An 18,802-nucleotide genomic window follows, 5' to 3' on the forward strand; every position below is an offset into this window, starting at 1 on the left:
GCTTAGATTTCCAGCAGTGCTGTCAACTGTAGTGGCAATGAGTTTTTGCACTATGAACACAAGTGTCCTCGGAACTTGAGTCAACCCATTGCCACTTCTGTGAGCCAGCCAGGTTTTTTACTCCTGTTTTTTTACCTCTGCCCCTGCAGCCCCTGCTTTATTCTACACCTTCTTAAAGCGTTCTTTTAGTTGGAGATATTACTTGGGTTTTTTTCAATTACAGCACTACCCACCTGCCCCTCACCATGTAAGATACTTACATTCATGGCTGGCAGGTATAATAGATCAGAAGAAATTCCCCTTGCCCTGCTGTGGCTGCCGGACTCCCAGTTGCAGAGTTATGGGGAAGTTTTTAATTTATTATGCCCCATACAGGTTCCAGGGTGGCTAATGAAGCATTACGTTCCCTGGACTACTGGGAGATTACTGGTGACCCCAGGAAGCTGACTAGCAAATACCCCCTTCTCAGCTTCCCTGGTGGGGAATAGCAAAAGCTTTTTCTGGAGGAGGCTTTTTTTTCTGGCCACTTAGGGTCTGGGGAGGGCAGATGTGGCTGCAGCTGGCTTGGGGCTTCTTCAGCCAAAGCACGGGAGCTTGAGGCTCCTTCATGTGGGAGGGGGGTCTCAGCACTTGAGAAGCAGGGGGGAGAAAGGTTCACTGGGCTCCAGCTACAGGTGAGAGGCGAAGGCTGTCCGTAAAAGGGCAGAGCCAAGGCTAGCCACCCCGAAGTGGGGCTCAACACACCACCAATGCTTATACTATTTATCTTACTTTTTAATTTACCTGTGAGGACATAGGCATTGCCATACTGGTGCAGAACATGAGTCCAACTAGTCTGGCATGCTGCCTCCACCAGTATCCAGGAGCTTGAGATTCAGATGAAAGTGAGAAATTTCCATAGTGTGTTTCGCCATCTGTGCAGTTATGTGCATAGGAGGTGGAGGAGAGCAGTTTTCATCCTGACCTTGTCAAATGATTAGCTCAAACGGCCCTCAAAATGAAGTGTATGGGTATCCGAGCTAGTTGTACTGTGTGTCATCTCTTGCTTTGGCCTAACTGGAAACTTTTAGGCTCAGGCTGTTGAATTATTTAACATAATATACACTATAAGAAACTGATGTGAGAGCTGGGTGGTGGAATTTGATCAGATAATAAACAAACTTACTCAACCCACTAAGAACATATGTAGAGTGTATGTATTCCATATGTCTGAAAATATATAGAGCCTTTGAAAGCTTAGCTTTGATGTAATGCCAACATTACATTGCATTGACTCATATAGACTCTGAGGGTAAATTAATTTTGAAAGAAAGTGTGACTAGAAATTAAATTTTTTGCTTAATATATAAGATGGATATATTTCGTCTTCTGAGATGTCAGAAGAGCTAGAAATGAGACAATAAATCATTTGTTTGAAAACAAGTCTGTTAAATGGTACTGATACGATTTAGCTAGGTTAAATATATGCTAATCCTCTGGTTCCAACTAGATGCAATATTTATGTATTTTGCCTGAGATTAATGCATTTGTAAATCCTAACTCCTAGAATCAAAGTTAGAGCCAGTAATAAGACAGATATTATCATTAATAAAAAATGAGGGATAATGGGTTGTTTAAATGACTGGTACTGGAATTTTGAGGTTTTCATCCACGTTGCTGGTATGAATTGGGTGAAGCTAACACTTACCAATATTTCCACATCTCTTGTGGGAACACTGTAAGATCTTGTTTACACGGGGAAGTTGGTTGACATAGTTATAGCAGAATAATTATTCTGTTACAGCTGTTCTGGTATAATTGGTGTGGAAACTTCCAAAATAAAGTGCCTTGATTCAAGAGTTATTAAAGTAGAGTAATTATCCTGGAATGGAGTGTCCACATGTCTGTATGGGGATAAAGGGCATACAGAAATAGCTATGGTAGAATTTTTCTACTACAATTTGATTACCAGTTTCCCTGGGTACACAATCCCTAAGAATCTCCTACTACATGCAAACAATAACATGGGCTTAACTCTCTACTTAAACCTTCATCACACAAACCTCTGAGGGAGAAGCTGACAGAAAAGTGCTTTCCCCTGCAGCAATTTGGTAGAAAATAAACGTAGGCAACCACTACATTGCTCCCCAATCTCTGGAGTGTAATGTCTGATGTGGTGTGGTCAGCAGCTAATCATGTTTTTAAGAGGCAATCCCAGTATAGTCTCTTCATGGATGATCTTCACAACCTGAGCAGCAAAGTGAGTTGAGGTGCTCAAGAGAGCAGTACCATCAAGAATGCTTTCTTAATACATCCCCTTAGCATCAAACAGCATGCTGCTGTTTCTTAGATATCGCTAGACAGAACATCCAGCCAAAAAACATTATTTCAGGGACCTGCTGGAGTCTCACCTGCATATCAGCTGCACCTTACCAATGTCCAGCAAGAATTCCACAGTCACAAGAACTGCAGAAATTTCAGAGCATTACTTGTTACCCAAGACTCTGAATATCCCAGCATATGTCTAATGTTGAAGACGGTCCTCCCTCGTATCAGCTCCCCACTCCTGGGACCAGACAGGGTCATCTATCAAAGAGAGGTAAGAGAAGAAATGGTGGAAAAATTCAGTTGGCTGCTCAGGTTCAGGATTATAGAGCAAACAGCATTTTGACTACATTGCCACAGGACCTCCTCTTTATCTCCCCTTTCCGTCTCTTTTTTTGAGCATGTTCCCTAAATTTTTTCATTCTTAGATGTGGAAATAAATATTTCTGTCGTTATTTTGATTTATTGTCAAAAGTAAAATTCTAAATTTCTTGCCTCTTTGTGAATGTGCAGGTCTCTCCAGTACACTTGCGATGTGGAAAGGCGTAGTTCTGCTGTTGCAGAGTGAAGAACTGATAGTAAGGGATACAGCTGCTGATATCATAAGGGTAGCTCAATCTCAAAGCAATATCTGTAACAAAACAGGTACAGTATGGCAATTTTTCTGTTGACTTGGACATTACTAGGTATTTGGAAGAAAAAAATATTTCCCTTTTCAGCACAAAGGGCAGAGCTTTATTGCTTGATAATTGTAAAGAGACTACCAGATATCTGGTAACTATTGCCCTGCATAGTGGAGCAAATACACATGCAGGGCTTTCTCCCATGCTCTGCCATGCAGAAGTGGGAGGTGCCAGGAAAGTCCCCTGCACTAACAGCAGGGGAAGGATTCAAGAAGCTGCATCCTAAATCACCTTGCTGGAGGGTCTGAGTGCCATCCCTGCTAGGCTCCCCTCCCTCTACTCTCCCAAGTCCCCTCCCCCCACCTGGTGAGCACTGATCTGAAGAGCTCTGGTGTGACCCTGCCCCTCTGCTTGCTCATCTGTGCTCCCTCTCCTCTGCCCTCTAGATTTGTTGTGCTGAAACACTTAAAATCCAGATTGTGCATTGAACGAGGAGTTGAGCCTGATGGATTCAGATCAGATCTAGATCTACATTTTTGTATCTGTGCAGAGCTCTACTTATTATGGCATGACATTGCATACTCTAGAAGACAGTGGTCAATTATGGAGGCTTGATGCCTACAATTTTAATTTTTTTACATTTCTTGGTAAAATGTGAATATAGTTATTTGGTTATTTAGGAAAGACTGCTACAATACTTGGAGATGATTCTTCCTGTCATGAGTTAGACTGACTCTGGTATAAATAGTAATTTTGGACATACCAATCCATTTAAATTACATCATAATTACAGGTAATGGAAGAGGCTACTTAGCCCTGGTCTACACTAGGGAGTTATTTTGAAATAACCCCCCTTATTTTGAAATAAGCGGAGCATTCACTAGTTACTTTGAAATCTGTACTTCTGCTTTCCTCGGGGAATAATGCTTATTTTGAAATAGCTATTTCAAAATAGTGTTAGTGTGGATGCTCCGTCCCCCCTATTTTGAAATAACTACTCCCCAGAGCAGTGGTGCACAAAAGGGCCTCTATGGGCTGGATCCAGCCCGCCAAGTGGGTTGATCCAGTCCATGGAGGCCCTGCTGCTCTCCTGCCCCGAGGCCAATTAGGGCCTGGAGGCGGGAAGAAGCACACAAAGTTTCTTCCTCCCCGCCAGGAGCATGCGGTGCTTAGAAGCACCATGTGCTCCCTGCAGGGTGGGAGGAGACTTTGCACGCTCCCCCACCCCCAAGCCATGATTGGCCTGTGCGTGGGAGGGCACGGGAAGTCTCCTCCCACCTCCAGGGGCACGGGCGCCTAGAAGCAATCTGGAGGTGGGGCAAAAGCGGTCCTTTGCCCCCAGACCAATCATAGTCTGTGGGTGGGGAAGCCTGGAAGTATCCTGGACCTGCCCCTACTTTTGAGGCCCACCCCTTCCGGAGCAGCCTGGGACTACTTCAAAAATTTCTGAAGTGGCCTCTGGCAAAAAATTATTACCCACCCCTACCCCAGAGTCATTCAAAGTAATTACTCCCCAGTGCTTCCTGGGGCTCTAAGTTGAGGTAACGCAGTCACAATAATGGAGCCTGTTTAACACAAAACAAGCAGATTTAAAACAAACAAAAGGAAGTTTTTCTTCACTCAGCACACAGTCAGCCTGTGGAACTCCTTGCCAGAGGATGTGGTGAAGACTATGACTTTAATAGGGTTCAAAAAAGAGCTAGATAGATTCATGGAGGTTAGGTCCATCAATAGTTATTAGCTAGGATGGGTAGGAATGGTATCCCTAGCCTCAGTTTGTCTGGAAATGGATGACAGGAAAGGGATCAAGTGAGGATTACCTTTTTGTTTTTCCTCTTTCTGGGGCATCTGATATTGGCCACTGTCAGAAGACAAGATACTGGACTAGATGGACTTTTGGTCTGACCTAGTGTGGCCGTTCTTATGTTCTGATGTTCTTGTGAGCCTGCCTTTGACTAATTTCAGAGCTCCCCCATAGTGGGGACAAGCTATTTCGATTTTGTTATTTCGGGGGTTATTATTTTGAATTTAGTTATTTTAAATTAATTTCTCAGCGTAGATGTGCCTTTAGACTCTAGGGCAAAACAGCAGAAGTATTCTAATATGAGAAGGCAGGGGACTAGGAAACAATGCTCCTGGGCGCTCTTCCTGTCTTAGCTACTGATTCGTAGGTGGGACCGTGGGGAGAGCCCCTTCCTGACCACTTCTCAGACTAGTGGAGGGAACCAGCTTCTAATTCTCCAGTGTTTTAAACACACAGAGCCCAGTCACTGCTGCTGTCTTCTGGAGGCATTTTTGGAGTATGAATCTTTTGTCTGGCACCTTCTCCTGAAAGCTGTGACCATGCAGCTCTCTGCCCAGCCTCTAGACCAATGCTGAATGCTCAGACTCTCCCTGCAGCTTCAACATACCTTCTCCCAGAAGTTTCCTCACCAATCTAAGAGCATTCTTTCGGCTGGTGTCAGTCATGTGGGGCCATCCATCCACCCCCTTCTCCTTTTCTGTCCTATGCTTTTTATGTGTGTATCTGACTCTTCCTTCTGTGATTCCTTTGAAAACTCCTCCTTCATCACCTATATCCCTTCATCCTGCTGATGCTAACTTTCCATGTCCACTTCCCTTGCATACAATAGAAACAATCTCTCTCAGGTCCAGCAGACCTTCTTAGCATGTCTGTTGTCTGATCAATGCACAGTCACTAAAGTTAAGTAATCGCCAATGTCCCTAGGGCTGGGTATGTACTAGCTCTTCTTTGAGTCATTGCTCATGTCAGTTCCCTGTAGATGTGTACATAGGTCCCCCAAATCATTACAGGTCCCTTATGTTCTCCCTGCCTCAGTTTACTCATTTTTACTATGCACATTAGTTTACCAAGAAAGCTCAAAAACTCTGTTTGCTTTAACTAAACTTGAATCTTATTCCATTGACTTTGCATGGGATTTTTAACGTTATTTTGACTAATCCTGTTTCATTGCAAGGCATCATACCTTGCAATGGAAATGAAAATGAAAATATTTGCACATAGAAGTTTAATTTCTGCATAAATCAAAATGAGAAATGGGTGGCAAACATTCTGTTTTCGTGTATTTTGTGATTTTCAGTTCCTGCAATCAAAGTTTTTAAAGCTTCCTGGAGACTGCTAGAACTTCAATGTCTAATGTGTCTTGCTGGACCTGTAACACATATAAGTAGTGTCATTTTGCCAGTAGTGGCCTAAATGGAAAGAATGCCAATAGAATTTCCCATTTATTAGAATACTGTGGCTATCTGCATAATTATACAAAAGTCACCATACTGAAATCTCTCTTCTTTATTATTTTTTCTAATTGTCATATGACTGGTGCTGACAGTGCCAACCACCATCCCTGCCTTCTTTTTTGTGAACTTCAATAATACCAGCATTTTGTAATTGCTCTGAGATTACCTTTTTAGGGACATGTTTAAACATCTTTTGAAGAAGCAATGCTGGAACTCTCTAACAGGACAGCTCTGCTTTAATATTTGATTAATGTATTTATGTATCCAAGGAGGCCAAACATGGCATGATACCTGTACTGAAGATTCGTATAAGTTCAAACTGGTCCTGAACTCTTTTCCTTTCCAAAGAGCACAGTAGTGGGGAGTGTGTGTTTCTGTACGGAATCATAGGACTGTATTATCTAGACCATCTGTGAAAAATGTTTATGTAACCTGCTCTTAAAAATCTCCAAAAATTGAGATTCCACAACCTCCCTCCTTAGTGAATGACTAATGTTATTCCAGTGGTTAACCAACGTGAAAAGAAATTTTTCCTAATGTTCATTGTAAACTGTCCTTGGTGCAACTTAAGCCCATTACTTCTTGTCCTACCCTCAAGAGGTTAAGGAGATTAATTTTTCTCCCTCCTCTTTGTAACAACTTCTTATGTACTTGAAAACACTCATAGACTCATAGACTCCAAGGTCAGAAGGGACCATTATGATCATCTAGTCTGACCCCCTGCATAGTGCAGGCCACAAAATCTCACCCACCCCTCTGAGAATAATCCTCTCACCTATATCTCAGATATTGAAGCCTTCAAATACTTTGAAGACCCCAAGATGCAGAGATCCTCTAGCTGTGATCTGTACCCCATGCTACAGAGGAAGGCGAAAAACCTCCAGGGCCTCTGCCAATCTACCCTGGAAGAAAATTCCTTCCCGACCCCAAATATGGCGATCAGCTAAACCCTGAGCATGTGGGCAAGACTCATCAGCCAGACACCCAGAAAGTTCTCTATAGTAACTCCTATCATCCCTCCATTGACCTATTTCCCACTGATAATGAATGGTCAACTAGATACCAAGATCCTGTTATCTCATCAAACCATCCCCTTCATAAACCCATCTAGTTTAATCTTGAAACCAGATAGATCTTTTGCCCCCACTACTTCCCTTGGAAGGCCGTTCCAGAACTTCTCTCCTCTAATGGTTAGAAACCTTCGTCTAATCTCAAGTCTAAACTTCCTACTAGCCAGCTTATATCCATTTGTTCTTGTGTCCACATTGGTATTAAACTTAAATAATTCCTCTCCCTCCCTGGTATTTATCCCTCTAATATATTTAAAAAGTGCAATCATGTCCCCCCTCAGCCTTCTTTTGGTTAAAGTAAACAAGCCAAGCTCCTTGAGTCTCCTTTCATAAGACAGGTTTTCCATTCCTCGGATCATCTTAGTAGCCCTTCTTTGTACCTGTTCCAGTTTGAATTCATCCTTCTTAAACATGGGAGACCATAACTGCACACAGTATTCCAAATGGGGTCTCACCAATGCCTTGTATAATGGCACTAACACCTCCTTATCCCTACTGGAAATACCTTGCCTAATACATCCCAAGATCGTATTAGCCTTTTTCACGGCCATGTCACAATGGCGGCTCATAGTCATTCTATAATCAACCAGGACTCCGAGGTCCTTCTCCTCCTCCGTTACTTCCAACTGATGTGTCCCCAGCTTATAACTAAAATGCTTGTTATTAATCCCTAAATGCATAACCTTACACTTGTCACTATTAAATTTCATCCTATTGCTATCACTCCAATTTACACGATCATCCAGATCTTCCCTGTATGATATCCCGATCCTTTTCTGAATTGGCAATAGCTCCCAACTTTGTGTCATCTGCAAATTTTATTAGGACACTTCCACTTTTGGTGCCAAGATCAGCAATAAAAAGATTAAATAAAATTGGCCCCAAAACTGATCCCTGAGGAACTCCACTAGTAACCTTCCTCCAACCTGACAGTTCACCTTTCAGTATGACCCTCTGTAGTCTCCCCTTTAACCAGTTGCTTATCCACCTCTCAACTTTCATATTAATCCCTATCTTTTCCAATTTAACCAATAATTCCCCATGTGGTACTGTATCAAATGCCTTACTAAAGTCGAGGTAGATTAGATCCACTGCATTTCCTTTATCTAAAAAATCTGTTACTTTCTCAAAAAAGGAGATCAGATTGGTTTGGCACGATCTACCTTTTGTAAAAGCATGTTGTAATTTGTCCCAATTGCCATTAGCCTCAATGTCTCTAACTACTTTCTTCTACTTTATCCCCTCTCCATCTTCTCTTCTCCAGTCTGAACAAACCCAGTTTTTTCGATCTTCCCCCATAGGTCATGTTTTTAAAACCTTTAATCATTTTTGTTGCTCTTCTCTAGACTTTCTGAAATGTGGCACTCAGAACTAGAAAGATTAGTTATCCAGTTAAGGCATTATCAGCATGAAATAAAATGGAAAAATTACTACTTCTTGTTTCTTGCTTACAACACTTCTGCTTATACATCCCAGAATTTATATTTCCTCCTTTTTTTTCTTTCTTTTTATTTTTTAATACTGTTGACTTACAATTAGCTCTGTCATCCCAGATTCCTTTTGGCATCACTCCTTCCTATGCAATTTCGTGAAACTGATTGTTCCTTCATAAGTGGATTACTTTGCATCTGTACTTACTGAATTTCATCCTATTTTCTTCAGACCATTTATCTAGTTTGTCTAGATCATTTTAAATTTTCATCCTATCCTCCAAAGCTCTTTTAACCCCTCCCAGCTTGCTATCATCTGCAAACTTTATAAGTGTGCTCTCTATGCCATTATCTAAATCATTGATGAAGATCTTGAACAGAATTGGACCCAGAACTCATCCCTGCAGAAACATGTTAAATATGCCATTCCATTTTGACTGTGTGTGCCCCACTGGTAACTACTCTCTGGGAACAGTTTTCTAGTTATGTACCCACCTTACAGTAGCTCCGTCTAGGGGGTTGTATGTATCAACAAAGATCTAGTCTTAAATTTTGCTCTGCTTCTATCAGATGAGATATTTGAGTTTATGTATGGGTAGCAAATTATGAGGTTGATTGTTTGGGATGGCATGTAACAGTTATAGGTCATTTTCCCATATTTTCTGCCACATTAGTCATGTCTGAGTTATCTTACACATGTGTGACAGGTGTAGGCTTGCATGAGACCATGTAGATCTCTTATGGATTGTGTTGTAATGAGATCAGAGGTAAATAATCCTACTGTATGTTTTAGTATGGTTTTATGCCCAGTAACAAATACTTCCTTGCCTGGTTCTTTGACATATTAAGTGACCTCCTTGAAGAACAATGTATTTAAAATTTAGGACACTACACCAGTGGTTTTCAATCTTTTTTTGTTTGCAGACCCCTAAAATAATTTCCAGTGGAGGTACAAACCCCTCTGGAAATTCAGTTTGTGGTCCGCAGACTAGTGCCATAAAAATCTTAGACTGAAAACTGACTGAACAGAATTAAATGAAGAATCTTGCACATGATCAGCATGGCATTTGACTAGCCTGAGAAAGGGTGCTAATGTTGGGCATCTATGGCAATGGTTCTCAAACTGGGGTCTGTGGACTTAGAGTGGTCTGTGGGCTTAGGATGCCCTACAGGTGAGCTGAGGCTCAAGCTCAGCCCTCCTCCCACCCCTGCACTAGAGAGCCTGCACTGGTGCTCCAGCCCGTGAGGTTGGAGCACCAGAGCTGGCTTCCTGTGTGGGTGACGGAGGAGTAAGCCCTGAGCCTCGCTGCATGATCCAGTTCACGTGGAAGAAGTGGAGCCAGAAGTGGCTCCGTGTGCTGCTGCTCCTCCTCCCCTGGCAGGGGAACAGAAAAACAGCAGCATGTGGATGCACTGCCTGAAAGCTTTCCCCATTGTTCCCATTGGCTGGAATCTGGCCAATGGGAACAACGGGAGGCCATGCCTGGGACACGGTGCCTGGGAGTGGCAGGGACACAAAGGCAGGTAAGTTCCCTCTTTCTCCTCATGCCCAGACCCTACACCCCTAACCCCATCATACTCCTCCCCACCAATACCCAGCACCCCAGCCCACTCCTGCACTTTCCCCTCCTGACCAGACACCCTATCCCCACCCTGCTCCTGCACCCACCCTTGCTCGTGCACCCTTCCTCCAGCCAGACACCCTACTACCAGCCTACTTCTGCACCCTACTTCCCACCCAGACCTTGTACCCTCACCCCCTCCTACACCACACCTGCCACCCAGATCCTGTACCCCCATCCCTATCTCACTTGCTGGCGGCCCTGTCCTGCATACTGAACTCCTTATTTTTGGCCCCACCCCAGAACATAGGGGGTGCACAAAATTCACTGACCCTAAAACCTCAGAAGAGTTAATCTGGCCTAATGGGAAGCCCTGAACCTCAGTCCTCCCTAACCTTCCCCCCTGCATTGGGCTGGAGTACCAGGGAAGTGAGATGTCTCAATTGGGGACCACATCAGTGAGGGTTGTGGGAGTTTGGAGGGTTTTTTCCCTAACTTGTATAGTCCCCAGCTGATTTTTTTCTGTGGATCATTGATCCCCTACCCCAAAAAGGTTCCCCACCCCTGCCATAAATAAAGACAATGTTGAAACCATTTGTGGTGGATATAAATTAATATTTTACTTTCTTTAAAATGAAGTTTGGAAAACTAACATGAAAGAGTTAAAGGGCTTAAACTGTTTAGTGATTTTGATTAATATTTCCTGTCTTACTGGTTAAATTAAATCATTCTCTCTAGCTGCAGCACTAGCAAAATGGCTCGGGCATAATTAAATAATTAACGGTGAGTTTCCATTAGCAGCTGGTGGTCCACAGTAGGATTTGCATTGATCTGGGTGGGTCATGAGCCAAAAAGTTTGAGAACCACTGATGTATGGTAATGACAGCACTTCTAGGTTTTGACCCATAGGGGGGATATTCACATACATTTGATTTGTCAGGAAAATGGAATGCCCTTTCTGGGATCAGAAACTTTATTTTAGTAGTCACATTTTGCAGATCCCTTAGATATTATCTGTGGACCCCCAGAAGTTCACAGATAACAGGTTGAAAATCACAGCCATACACCACAGTTTTTGATGATTGCACTGCTCAGCTCAAATCAGCTTAAAGTGCTGGCTAATTTGTGCACCTGAATATCAGTGTCAGGTAATGATGGCAGTGGGTTTACAGAAAGAGAGGCAAATAAGGATAATAGAAGGTGCTTACCAATATGACAGAGGTATGTAAATACAAATTTTGTCCCTCTTGTGGATTGGAAGGAAAAGAGCACAGAAGAGCTTTTCTGAGAGACTGCTAAAACAGAAAAACACATTTTTATAGACTTGTGTTACTTTTCAATACTGTACTGTGAGTACACAGAAGTTCATTTTGTATATATATTAATTTATATTAAAAAGCTGGATTTAATTTTGTTGCAAAAACTGATTCAGATGCAGATGACTGCTGCCATTTTTCCGAGCAAGTCATGCCACATGGAAACCAAACACACTAATTAGGAACAAGATTAATTATGGTTTTGTTTGCCTAAAATGGAAGCTTGTCAGGTAGTTACAGTCTTACTAATAACCTCCACATTACAAAGCTAGTGAATGACTAAGGTTATTGGATGTACACTGACTTTGTTATTGCTTCCTCATGCATTGAAGTGTAAACTTTTGTGGGATTGTTTTATTGCTTTTAGTGTGAGGGAAGGCACAAGAAGTATTGTTTGCAGTGTAAATGAGTAATAATGTCTTTGAAATCTAATTACATTAGTGACCCATGGCTGTGTACTGTCTAGACCCATTCACAGCCCAGGGCTTACTCCTTAAAAGAAAGATCATTCAAGGGAAAAGGACTTTCCTTCCTATGCTCATGGAAATTTTCCTGAATATTTTAAGATGTTCTGATAATTCAGGGCCGGAATGAAAGGAGAATATATTGTCTTGAGTGAGGCTATAGGCTTGTTGAGATTAGAAAAAAATGTGCTTGTTTTAATCACTGTATAATTGTTGTGGGTAAATGCTTGCAAACCTCTAATGTAGGTGCCCTTAAATGAGTTACCCTTAATATCGGTAAATTTAAGACCCATTAAAGGGTATTTATATTAGGAACTAGAACCAGATTAACTAGATTCATTTAATATTGATTTAGTTAAATTGGAGCAGATTGAGAGTTAGAGCTATAAAGGGGTGTCACGAGGTTGGTATGCAGATTCACAGAAAATGTATGTGTGGCAAATTTCAGTTCCTTGACAGAATCAAACTGTTTTTATAGAACTTTTTTACCTGTGAATCATCTTCCTTGTCTAATCACATGCTCCACCATTCCCCCCAAAAGTTATACAATGTGCCATTCTTTTAAAATTGCAGTTATATTTTTATAGGTGAGGAAGCTGGAGTGAAAATAAAAAAAAAACTACATCTTGATCTAAAAGTAAGAATAAAGAAAAGAAGGCTTGTAGAGTCACTGCAGTATTGCTGATTTTATAGTTCGATCATAGTATCACAGTATCGCAGGAAGGGAGATGCAGAGGTCAATCCAGTCCACTGCACTCATTGCAAAACTAAGTATTATCTAGACCATCACTGATATGTGTTTGTCTATCTTTCTCTTAAAAATTCCCAATGATAGAAATTCTACAACCTCCCTAGGCAATGTATTCCAGTGCTTAACCACCGACAGGAAGTTTTTCCTGTTGTCCTACTTACACTGCCCTTGCTGCAATTTAAACCCATTGCTTCCTGTGCTATCCCCAGAGATTAGGAAAAATAATTTTTCTCCCTCCTCTTTGTAACAGTTTTTTATGTACTTAAAAACTCTTATAATGTCTTCTCTCTATCTTCTCTTCTCTAGTCTAAACATATCCAGTTTTTTCAAACTTCCCTCATAGGTCTTTAATATTTTTTGTTGCTCTTCTCTGGACTTTCTCTGATTCTTCAAATATGGCACCCAGAACTGGACATAATCCTCCAGTTGAGACCTTATCAGCAACCATGGAATAGAGTGGAATAATTACTTCTTCTGTCCTGTTTACAACACTGTTACTCATACATCCCAGAATGATGTGGGTTTGTTTTTTTGCTAAGCGGCAGTTCTGCAGAAAAGAACCGGGGGATTATAGTAGATGAGAAGCTGGATATGAGTCATCAGTGTATCCTTGTTCCCAAGGAGGCTAATGACATATTGGGACACCTTAATAGGAACATTGCCAGCAGATCCAGGCCACATCTAGAGTATTGAATCCAATTTTGGGTCCCCCAGTCCAGAAAGTCTTTAGAGAAGAATGAGGAGAGATTTGATAGTAGCCTTCAACTAGCTGGCGGAGGTTCCAGAGAGGATGAAACTAGTCTGTTCCCAGTGGTGGCAGATGACAGAACAAGGAGCAATGGTCTCAAGTTGCAGTGGGGAAGGTCAAGGCAGGATATTAGGAAAAACAACTCCACTGTGAGGGTAGTGAAGCAGTGAATGGGTTGCTTAGGGAGGTGGTGGAATCTCCATCTATAAAGGTTTTTAAGGCCAGGATTGACAGAGCTCTTCTTGGAATGATTTAGTTGGGATTGGTCATCCTTTGAGCAGGGGATTGGAGTAGATAATCTCTTAATGTCTCTTCCAATCCTTATATTCTATGATTTCATGATTCTGTGATCCCTTTTGGCAGCATTCCTTCCTAGGTAATCATTTTCCATTTAGTATACAGGCAGTCCCCTGGTCCCGCCGCCCGCCTCCTCCGGGGCGAGAAAAGCTGCTCCCCGTCTCCCTGGTCTGCTGGGGGAGACAGCAGACCAGGGAGACGGGGAGCAAAGTGGCGGAGGACCCGGGCCGGACCCGTGGCGCTTCCAGCTGATCCGGCCCGGGTCCTCCGTGGCTTTGCTCAGCTTTTCCCTGGTCTGCTGGGGGGGACGCAGCTAGTGCCCCCCCCCCCAGCAGACCAGGGAGACGTGGAGCAAAGCCCAGGGCCTGTGGTAGAGCAGGTGGGGCCCTGCCAGTTGGTCCCGCAGCACTGCTCCTTGGCGCTACTGGACCAACCCGGCAGCACCCCAGCTGCTCTGCCCCAGGAGTCTTGATTCAGCCCCTGGTGATCAGTTTCAGCAGCGGCTGAATCAGGATGCCTGGGGCAGAGCAGCTGGGGTGCTGCTGGGTTGGTCCAGTAGCGTCGAGGAGCGGCCACGCTACTGGACCAACCCAGCAGCACCCGAGCTGCTCTGCCCCAGGCGTCCCCAAGTCAGCCGCTGCTGAAACTGACCAGCGGCTGACTACAGGAAGCCTGAGGCAGAGTTGCTCTGCCCCGGGCTTCCTGGAATCAGCTGCTGATCAGTTTCAGCAGCAGCTGACTTGGGGACGCCTGGGGTTCTTAAGTTGAATCTGTATGTAAGTCGGAACTGGAGTCCAGATTCAGCCGCTGTTGAAACTGATCAGTTTCAGCAGCGGCTGAATCTGGATGCCAGTTCCGACTTACATACAGATTCAACTTAAGAACAAACCTACAGTCCCTATCTTGTACGTAACCCGGGGACTGCCTGTATGTGAAACTGATTATTCCTTCCTAAGTGGAGTACTTTGCATTTGTACTTTCTGAATTTCATTTTATTTTCGTCAGACTATTTCTCCAGTTTCTACAGATCATTTTCAATTTTATTTCTATCCTCCAAAGCACTTGCAGCCCCACTGAGTTTGTTATTGTCCACAAGCTTTATAAGTGTATTCTCTATGCCACTATCTAACTCTGATGAAGATATTGAACGGAATTGGACCTAGAACTGCTCTGTGCAGGACCCCTTTCAATATACCCTTCCAGCTTCACTGTGTACCGCTGATAACTACTCTCTGGGAGCAGTTTTCCAAACAGTCATGCATTCACCTTTTAGTAGCTCTATCTGGGTTGTATTTCCCTACTTTGTTTATGAGATGATCATGTGAGAAAGTATCAAAAGCCTAACTAAAGGTCTTGAGTTTACCACATCTACTGTTTCCCTTCCCAGCCACAAGGCTTATTATCCTGTCAAGGAAAGGTATTAGATTTCTTTGACACAATTTGTTCTTGACCAATCCATGCTTATCACCTTATAATTATATAGATTTTTGCAAATTGATTGCTTAATTATTTGCTCCATTATCTTCCCAGGTACAGATGTTAAGATGACTGGCCTGTAATTCCCAGAGTTAGCCTTATTTCCCTTTTTAAAGAATGGCACTATATTTGCCTTGTTCCAGTCTTCTGGAATATCTCCTGTCTTGCATAACTTTTCAAAGATAATCAGTAATGGCTCAGCTATCTCCCCAGTCAGCTCCTTGAGTATTCGAGGATGCATTTCATCAGGTCCTGGTGACTTGAAGACATAATGATTGCCAAAGTGCTGTTTAACATTGGAGAGGGGAAGTAACTTTGCATCAATATTACAGTATACCCTGCTAAAGAAGTGGGAGAAGAGATTAGAGTTCTGTGCAAAAGATTGTAGTAGAGGGTAAGGAGCAAGTGGAGCGAGAATCAGAACAAAAGTATACTAACTTAGAGGAGAGGAAAAAAAAAACCTGCTCAAATTTACAGGTTCGCTCACCTTACTGTGAAAATTTTCTCTTAACTAACATATAAATCTGTGCTGAAGTTTTTCACACCAACACTCTCTTGAATGGTCCTAGTATGTCACTTCAAAGAGAGAACTGATCATGGAATCTGAGTGATGTTGATGTTATACCATGGACCTGGCAATCATCACCACCACCACCACAGATGATGATAGCAAATCAAGAGTAGCTGGTGTTGTTGCAAAACTTCCAACTCAGCTGCTGATCCATGAAGAATTTCAGGACAAATGCCTGAAATCTAATCAGCTGTAGTTGTTAGTGAAGTAAATAAGAGTTACTCCAGCTGAGCCTAAGACACTTCTAATTTCTGATCCACCACTGTTTCAAATACCATGTTTGCAGTGGCTGTCCATTTTAAAATACCATTGCTTACATGCCAGCAAGCATTATTTGTATTTTCCCACCAGGATATAGTCTACCTTGCACTTCAATTCAGATGATTGTTGTTGCTAATAATAAAACAATTAATTATACATTACCGTAATTGCTATTCAAGGTGAAGGCCCCATTGTTCTAACCTAGCATGTCCCAGCCTCCATGCCATATGTGAGATATTGAAGGAGTGAGAGACTGTTAGCTTTAGAAGAGAGTCAGGAATAAGGGACACAATAGTCTAATTCTATAAATATCAGAAGGTGTCAAAGACAGAGATCTGTTATCTTCCATGGGGATCTGTGGGGACACCTTCAAGTAATTTGTTTTAAAATAAACTGGACATACAAAAAATTTAAGTGAGGAATTAGAAAACAATAAGATCTGGGAATAAAATATCAATTCTTTTGATACATCTACATACAGAGTTAGATACTTTAAAGTGCTTCCTAGTATTTACATTACCATAATGGCAAAGTAAATAAAGCATACATCTAATGTTAACCCATCTTCACTACAATACTGACAAATGCCAGAGTCACTAAATAATACATGGTCTCTGGTAACTCTCCCAGTAATGCAAATAACTGATGGGAAATGTGAACTGTTAGCCAAGTAGGAGTGAGTTACTCAACAGCTGAATTTAGGCAATCCTTTAATGTTGGTGCAGGACTATATATTTAGAGACACAGCAAGGTGTTAAAATCTCTCTTTGGTACTACTTTAGATAAGGCAAGTTGAAGATGAGGGAAAGTAAGGTTCAAAGACCTGCATGGGTATTTTTAGTGACGCTTGACATTGTAGTAAAAAAGAGATTCCCTGCAGAGAAATAACAGCAGATTCTGGGCTGGTCTACACTGAAAACTTACATTGGCAGAGCTTTGTGTCTCAGGGGTGTGAAAAATACTCACCCCGGAGGATTGTAGCTATGCCAACCTAACCCTGGGTGTAGTCAGAGTTAGATTGACAAAAGAATGTTCCCACTGATGTAGCTACTGCTTCCCGGGCAGGTGAAAAACCTACAATAGTCATGTCAAACATGCGGGTCACATGTGGCCCGATCAAATTTTTTTGCGGCCCATGATTAAAATGGAAAGAGGAGGCATTGGGTTGGGGGGCAGGGACTGGGAGTGCCTGGCTCCGGGGGAGAGGAAGAGGATTGGGTTAGAGCGGGGGGTTGGGGGTGCCTGGTTCTGTGGGAGGGGCCAGGCATTGAGTTCGAGTGGGGGGGGAGCTGAAACACCTTAAACTCAAAGTCTTCATAGATGCAAATAATAACAATTTTACACATCAAAGTATTGTATTACGGTATATTCAAACAAGACCTTAAAAAATAGAAAATATACCTAAAACATAATCCATAATAATAAATAATTATGACTTTCAAATAGAAGTACATTTTCTTTGGTGGCTGTGAAAGCTGTCCATTTTCATTTGTGCAGCCCGCAGTAGGCTTCAAGGTTGACATGCCTGACTTACAGGACTAGGAGACCCCTTCTATCACTGTAATGAGCACCTACACTAAAGTGTTATAGCTGTGCTGATGTAGCATTTTGTGTAGACATAGCCTGAGAGAATGATGAGCCTGAACCAAGAGCCTGTTTTTAATACCTGAAGTAGTATTACTGTTGAAACTGCAGTAATAAAAGAAAAGACAAGAGTTGGGTAAAAGAGGACTTTGATTGAAAGGATTACAAAATATGTAACTCTTCGAAAAGAGATTTCCCTGGTGAAGGAGGGTGTGCGGAAAGGAATTCTGGGAATATTTAGCATGGAAATAGGGAAAAATACTCGCTAGTAACATTACAAAGGGTGGACTGATGTTACCTGGGCTTGTAGAAGGATGAAAAGAATGGTGCTTGCAGTTAATGAGGATGATATTTTGATTTAAAAAATGTTTAGACTACTATTTAGAGTGAATATCTTTAAAATACACTGGGATGATATTTTCAAGGTGTAAGAGAAGATGAAACTGAGGTGATGACTCCTATTACCTTTCCTGTTCTGCTGGTAATGGTAAACCCTTTTATTTATGTATCTGAGCAGACTAGGAATTGAAGGAGAAATTGCCATACCAATGACAGACTTAACCCATAATTGATTCAAAGAAATACATGTATAATAGATTTTGCTTACTTGATAATAATGTTGGACTTCTCACTTAAGAAGTTTGATCCAAACGCATTGAGCATGGCTGTAAGGCATCATTAGGCTGCTTTTGGTCCAGTGTACTACTGTCTAGGCAGGGGCTAAGTACAAAAGAAGTTTCAGAGGTGAAAGCAGTAAGTACTACTGCTTATGTGTTAAATATGTAAATGAACTGGAGAAAAAATCAGTAGTAGCATTTGGCTTGATTTTTTTTCATTTGTTTCGGAGTTGGCCTTAATAAAAATATTTTCTCTCTCTGTATTAATATTTTGGTAAAGTGCTATGCTGTTTGTAGCTGTTAATGTGCTGTCGAAAATATTTCCTCTTATTTTTATCAAAATTATTCTTCAGAGTATCCAAGATTACTTGTAAATAGTTGGCAAAGTCTTTTACCAATTACGTTTCTGTAGTAATTTGATTGTTCCCATATTCAAACAGTGACTAAAATTCATTGCTGAACAAAGTTCA

The 18,802-nt window shown here is 42.0% G+C and overlaps 1 protein-coding gene across 3 annotated transcripts in view; it reads left to right on the plus strand.

Annotated features, from left to right (window-relative positions):
* The window catches only part of THADA (THADA armadillo repeat containing), a 281,980-nt gene that overhangs the window by 241,395 nt on the left and 21,783 nt on the right, over positions 1 to 18,802 (plus strand). For all 3 annotated transcript variants that reach the window (XM_075925431.2, XM_075925430.2, XM_089777509.1), the window contains one exon: positions 2,818 to 2,949. In XM_075925431.2, coding sequence (XP_075781546.2) covers positions 2,818 to 2,949 — 132 coding nt within the window. The remainder of the gene's footprint in view (positions 1 to 2,817; positions 2,950 to 18,802) is intronic.

Source organism: Pelodiscus sinensis, chromosome 3 (assembly GCF_052426305.1).
Source record: "Pelodiscus sinensis isolate ZL-2025 chromosome 3, ASM5242630v1, whole genome shotgun sequence".
NCBI classification, from domain to species: Eukaryota; Metazoa; Chordata; order Testudines; family Trionychidae; genus Pelodiscus; species Pelodiscus sinensis.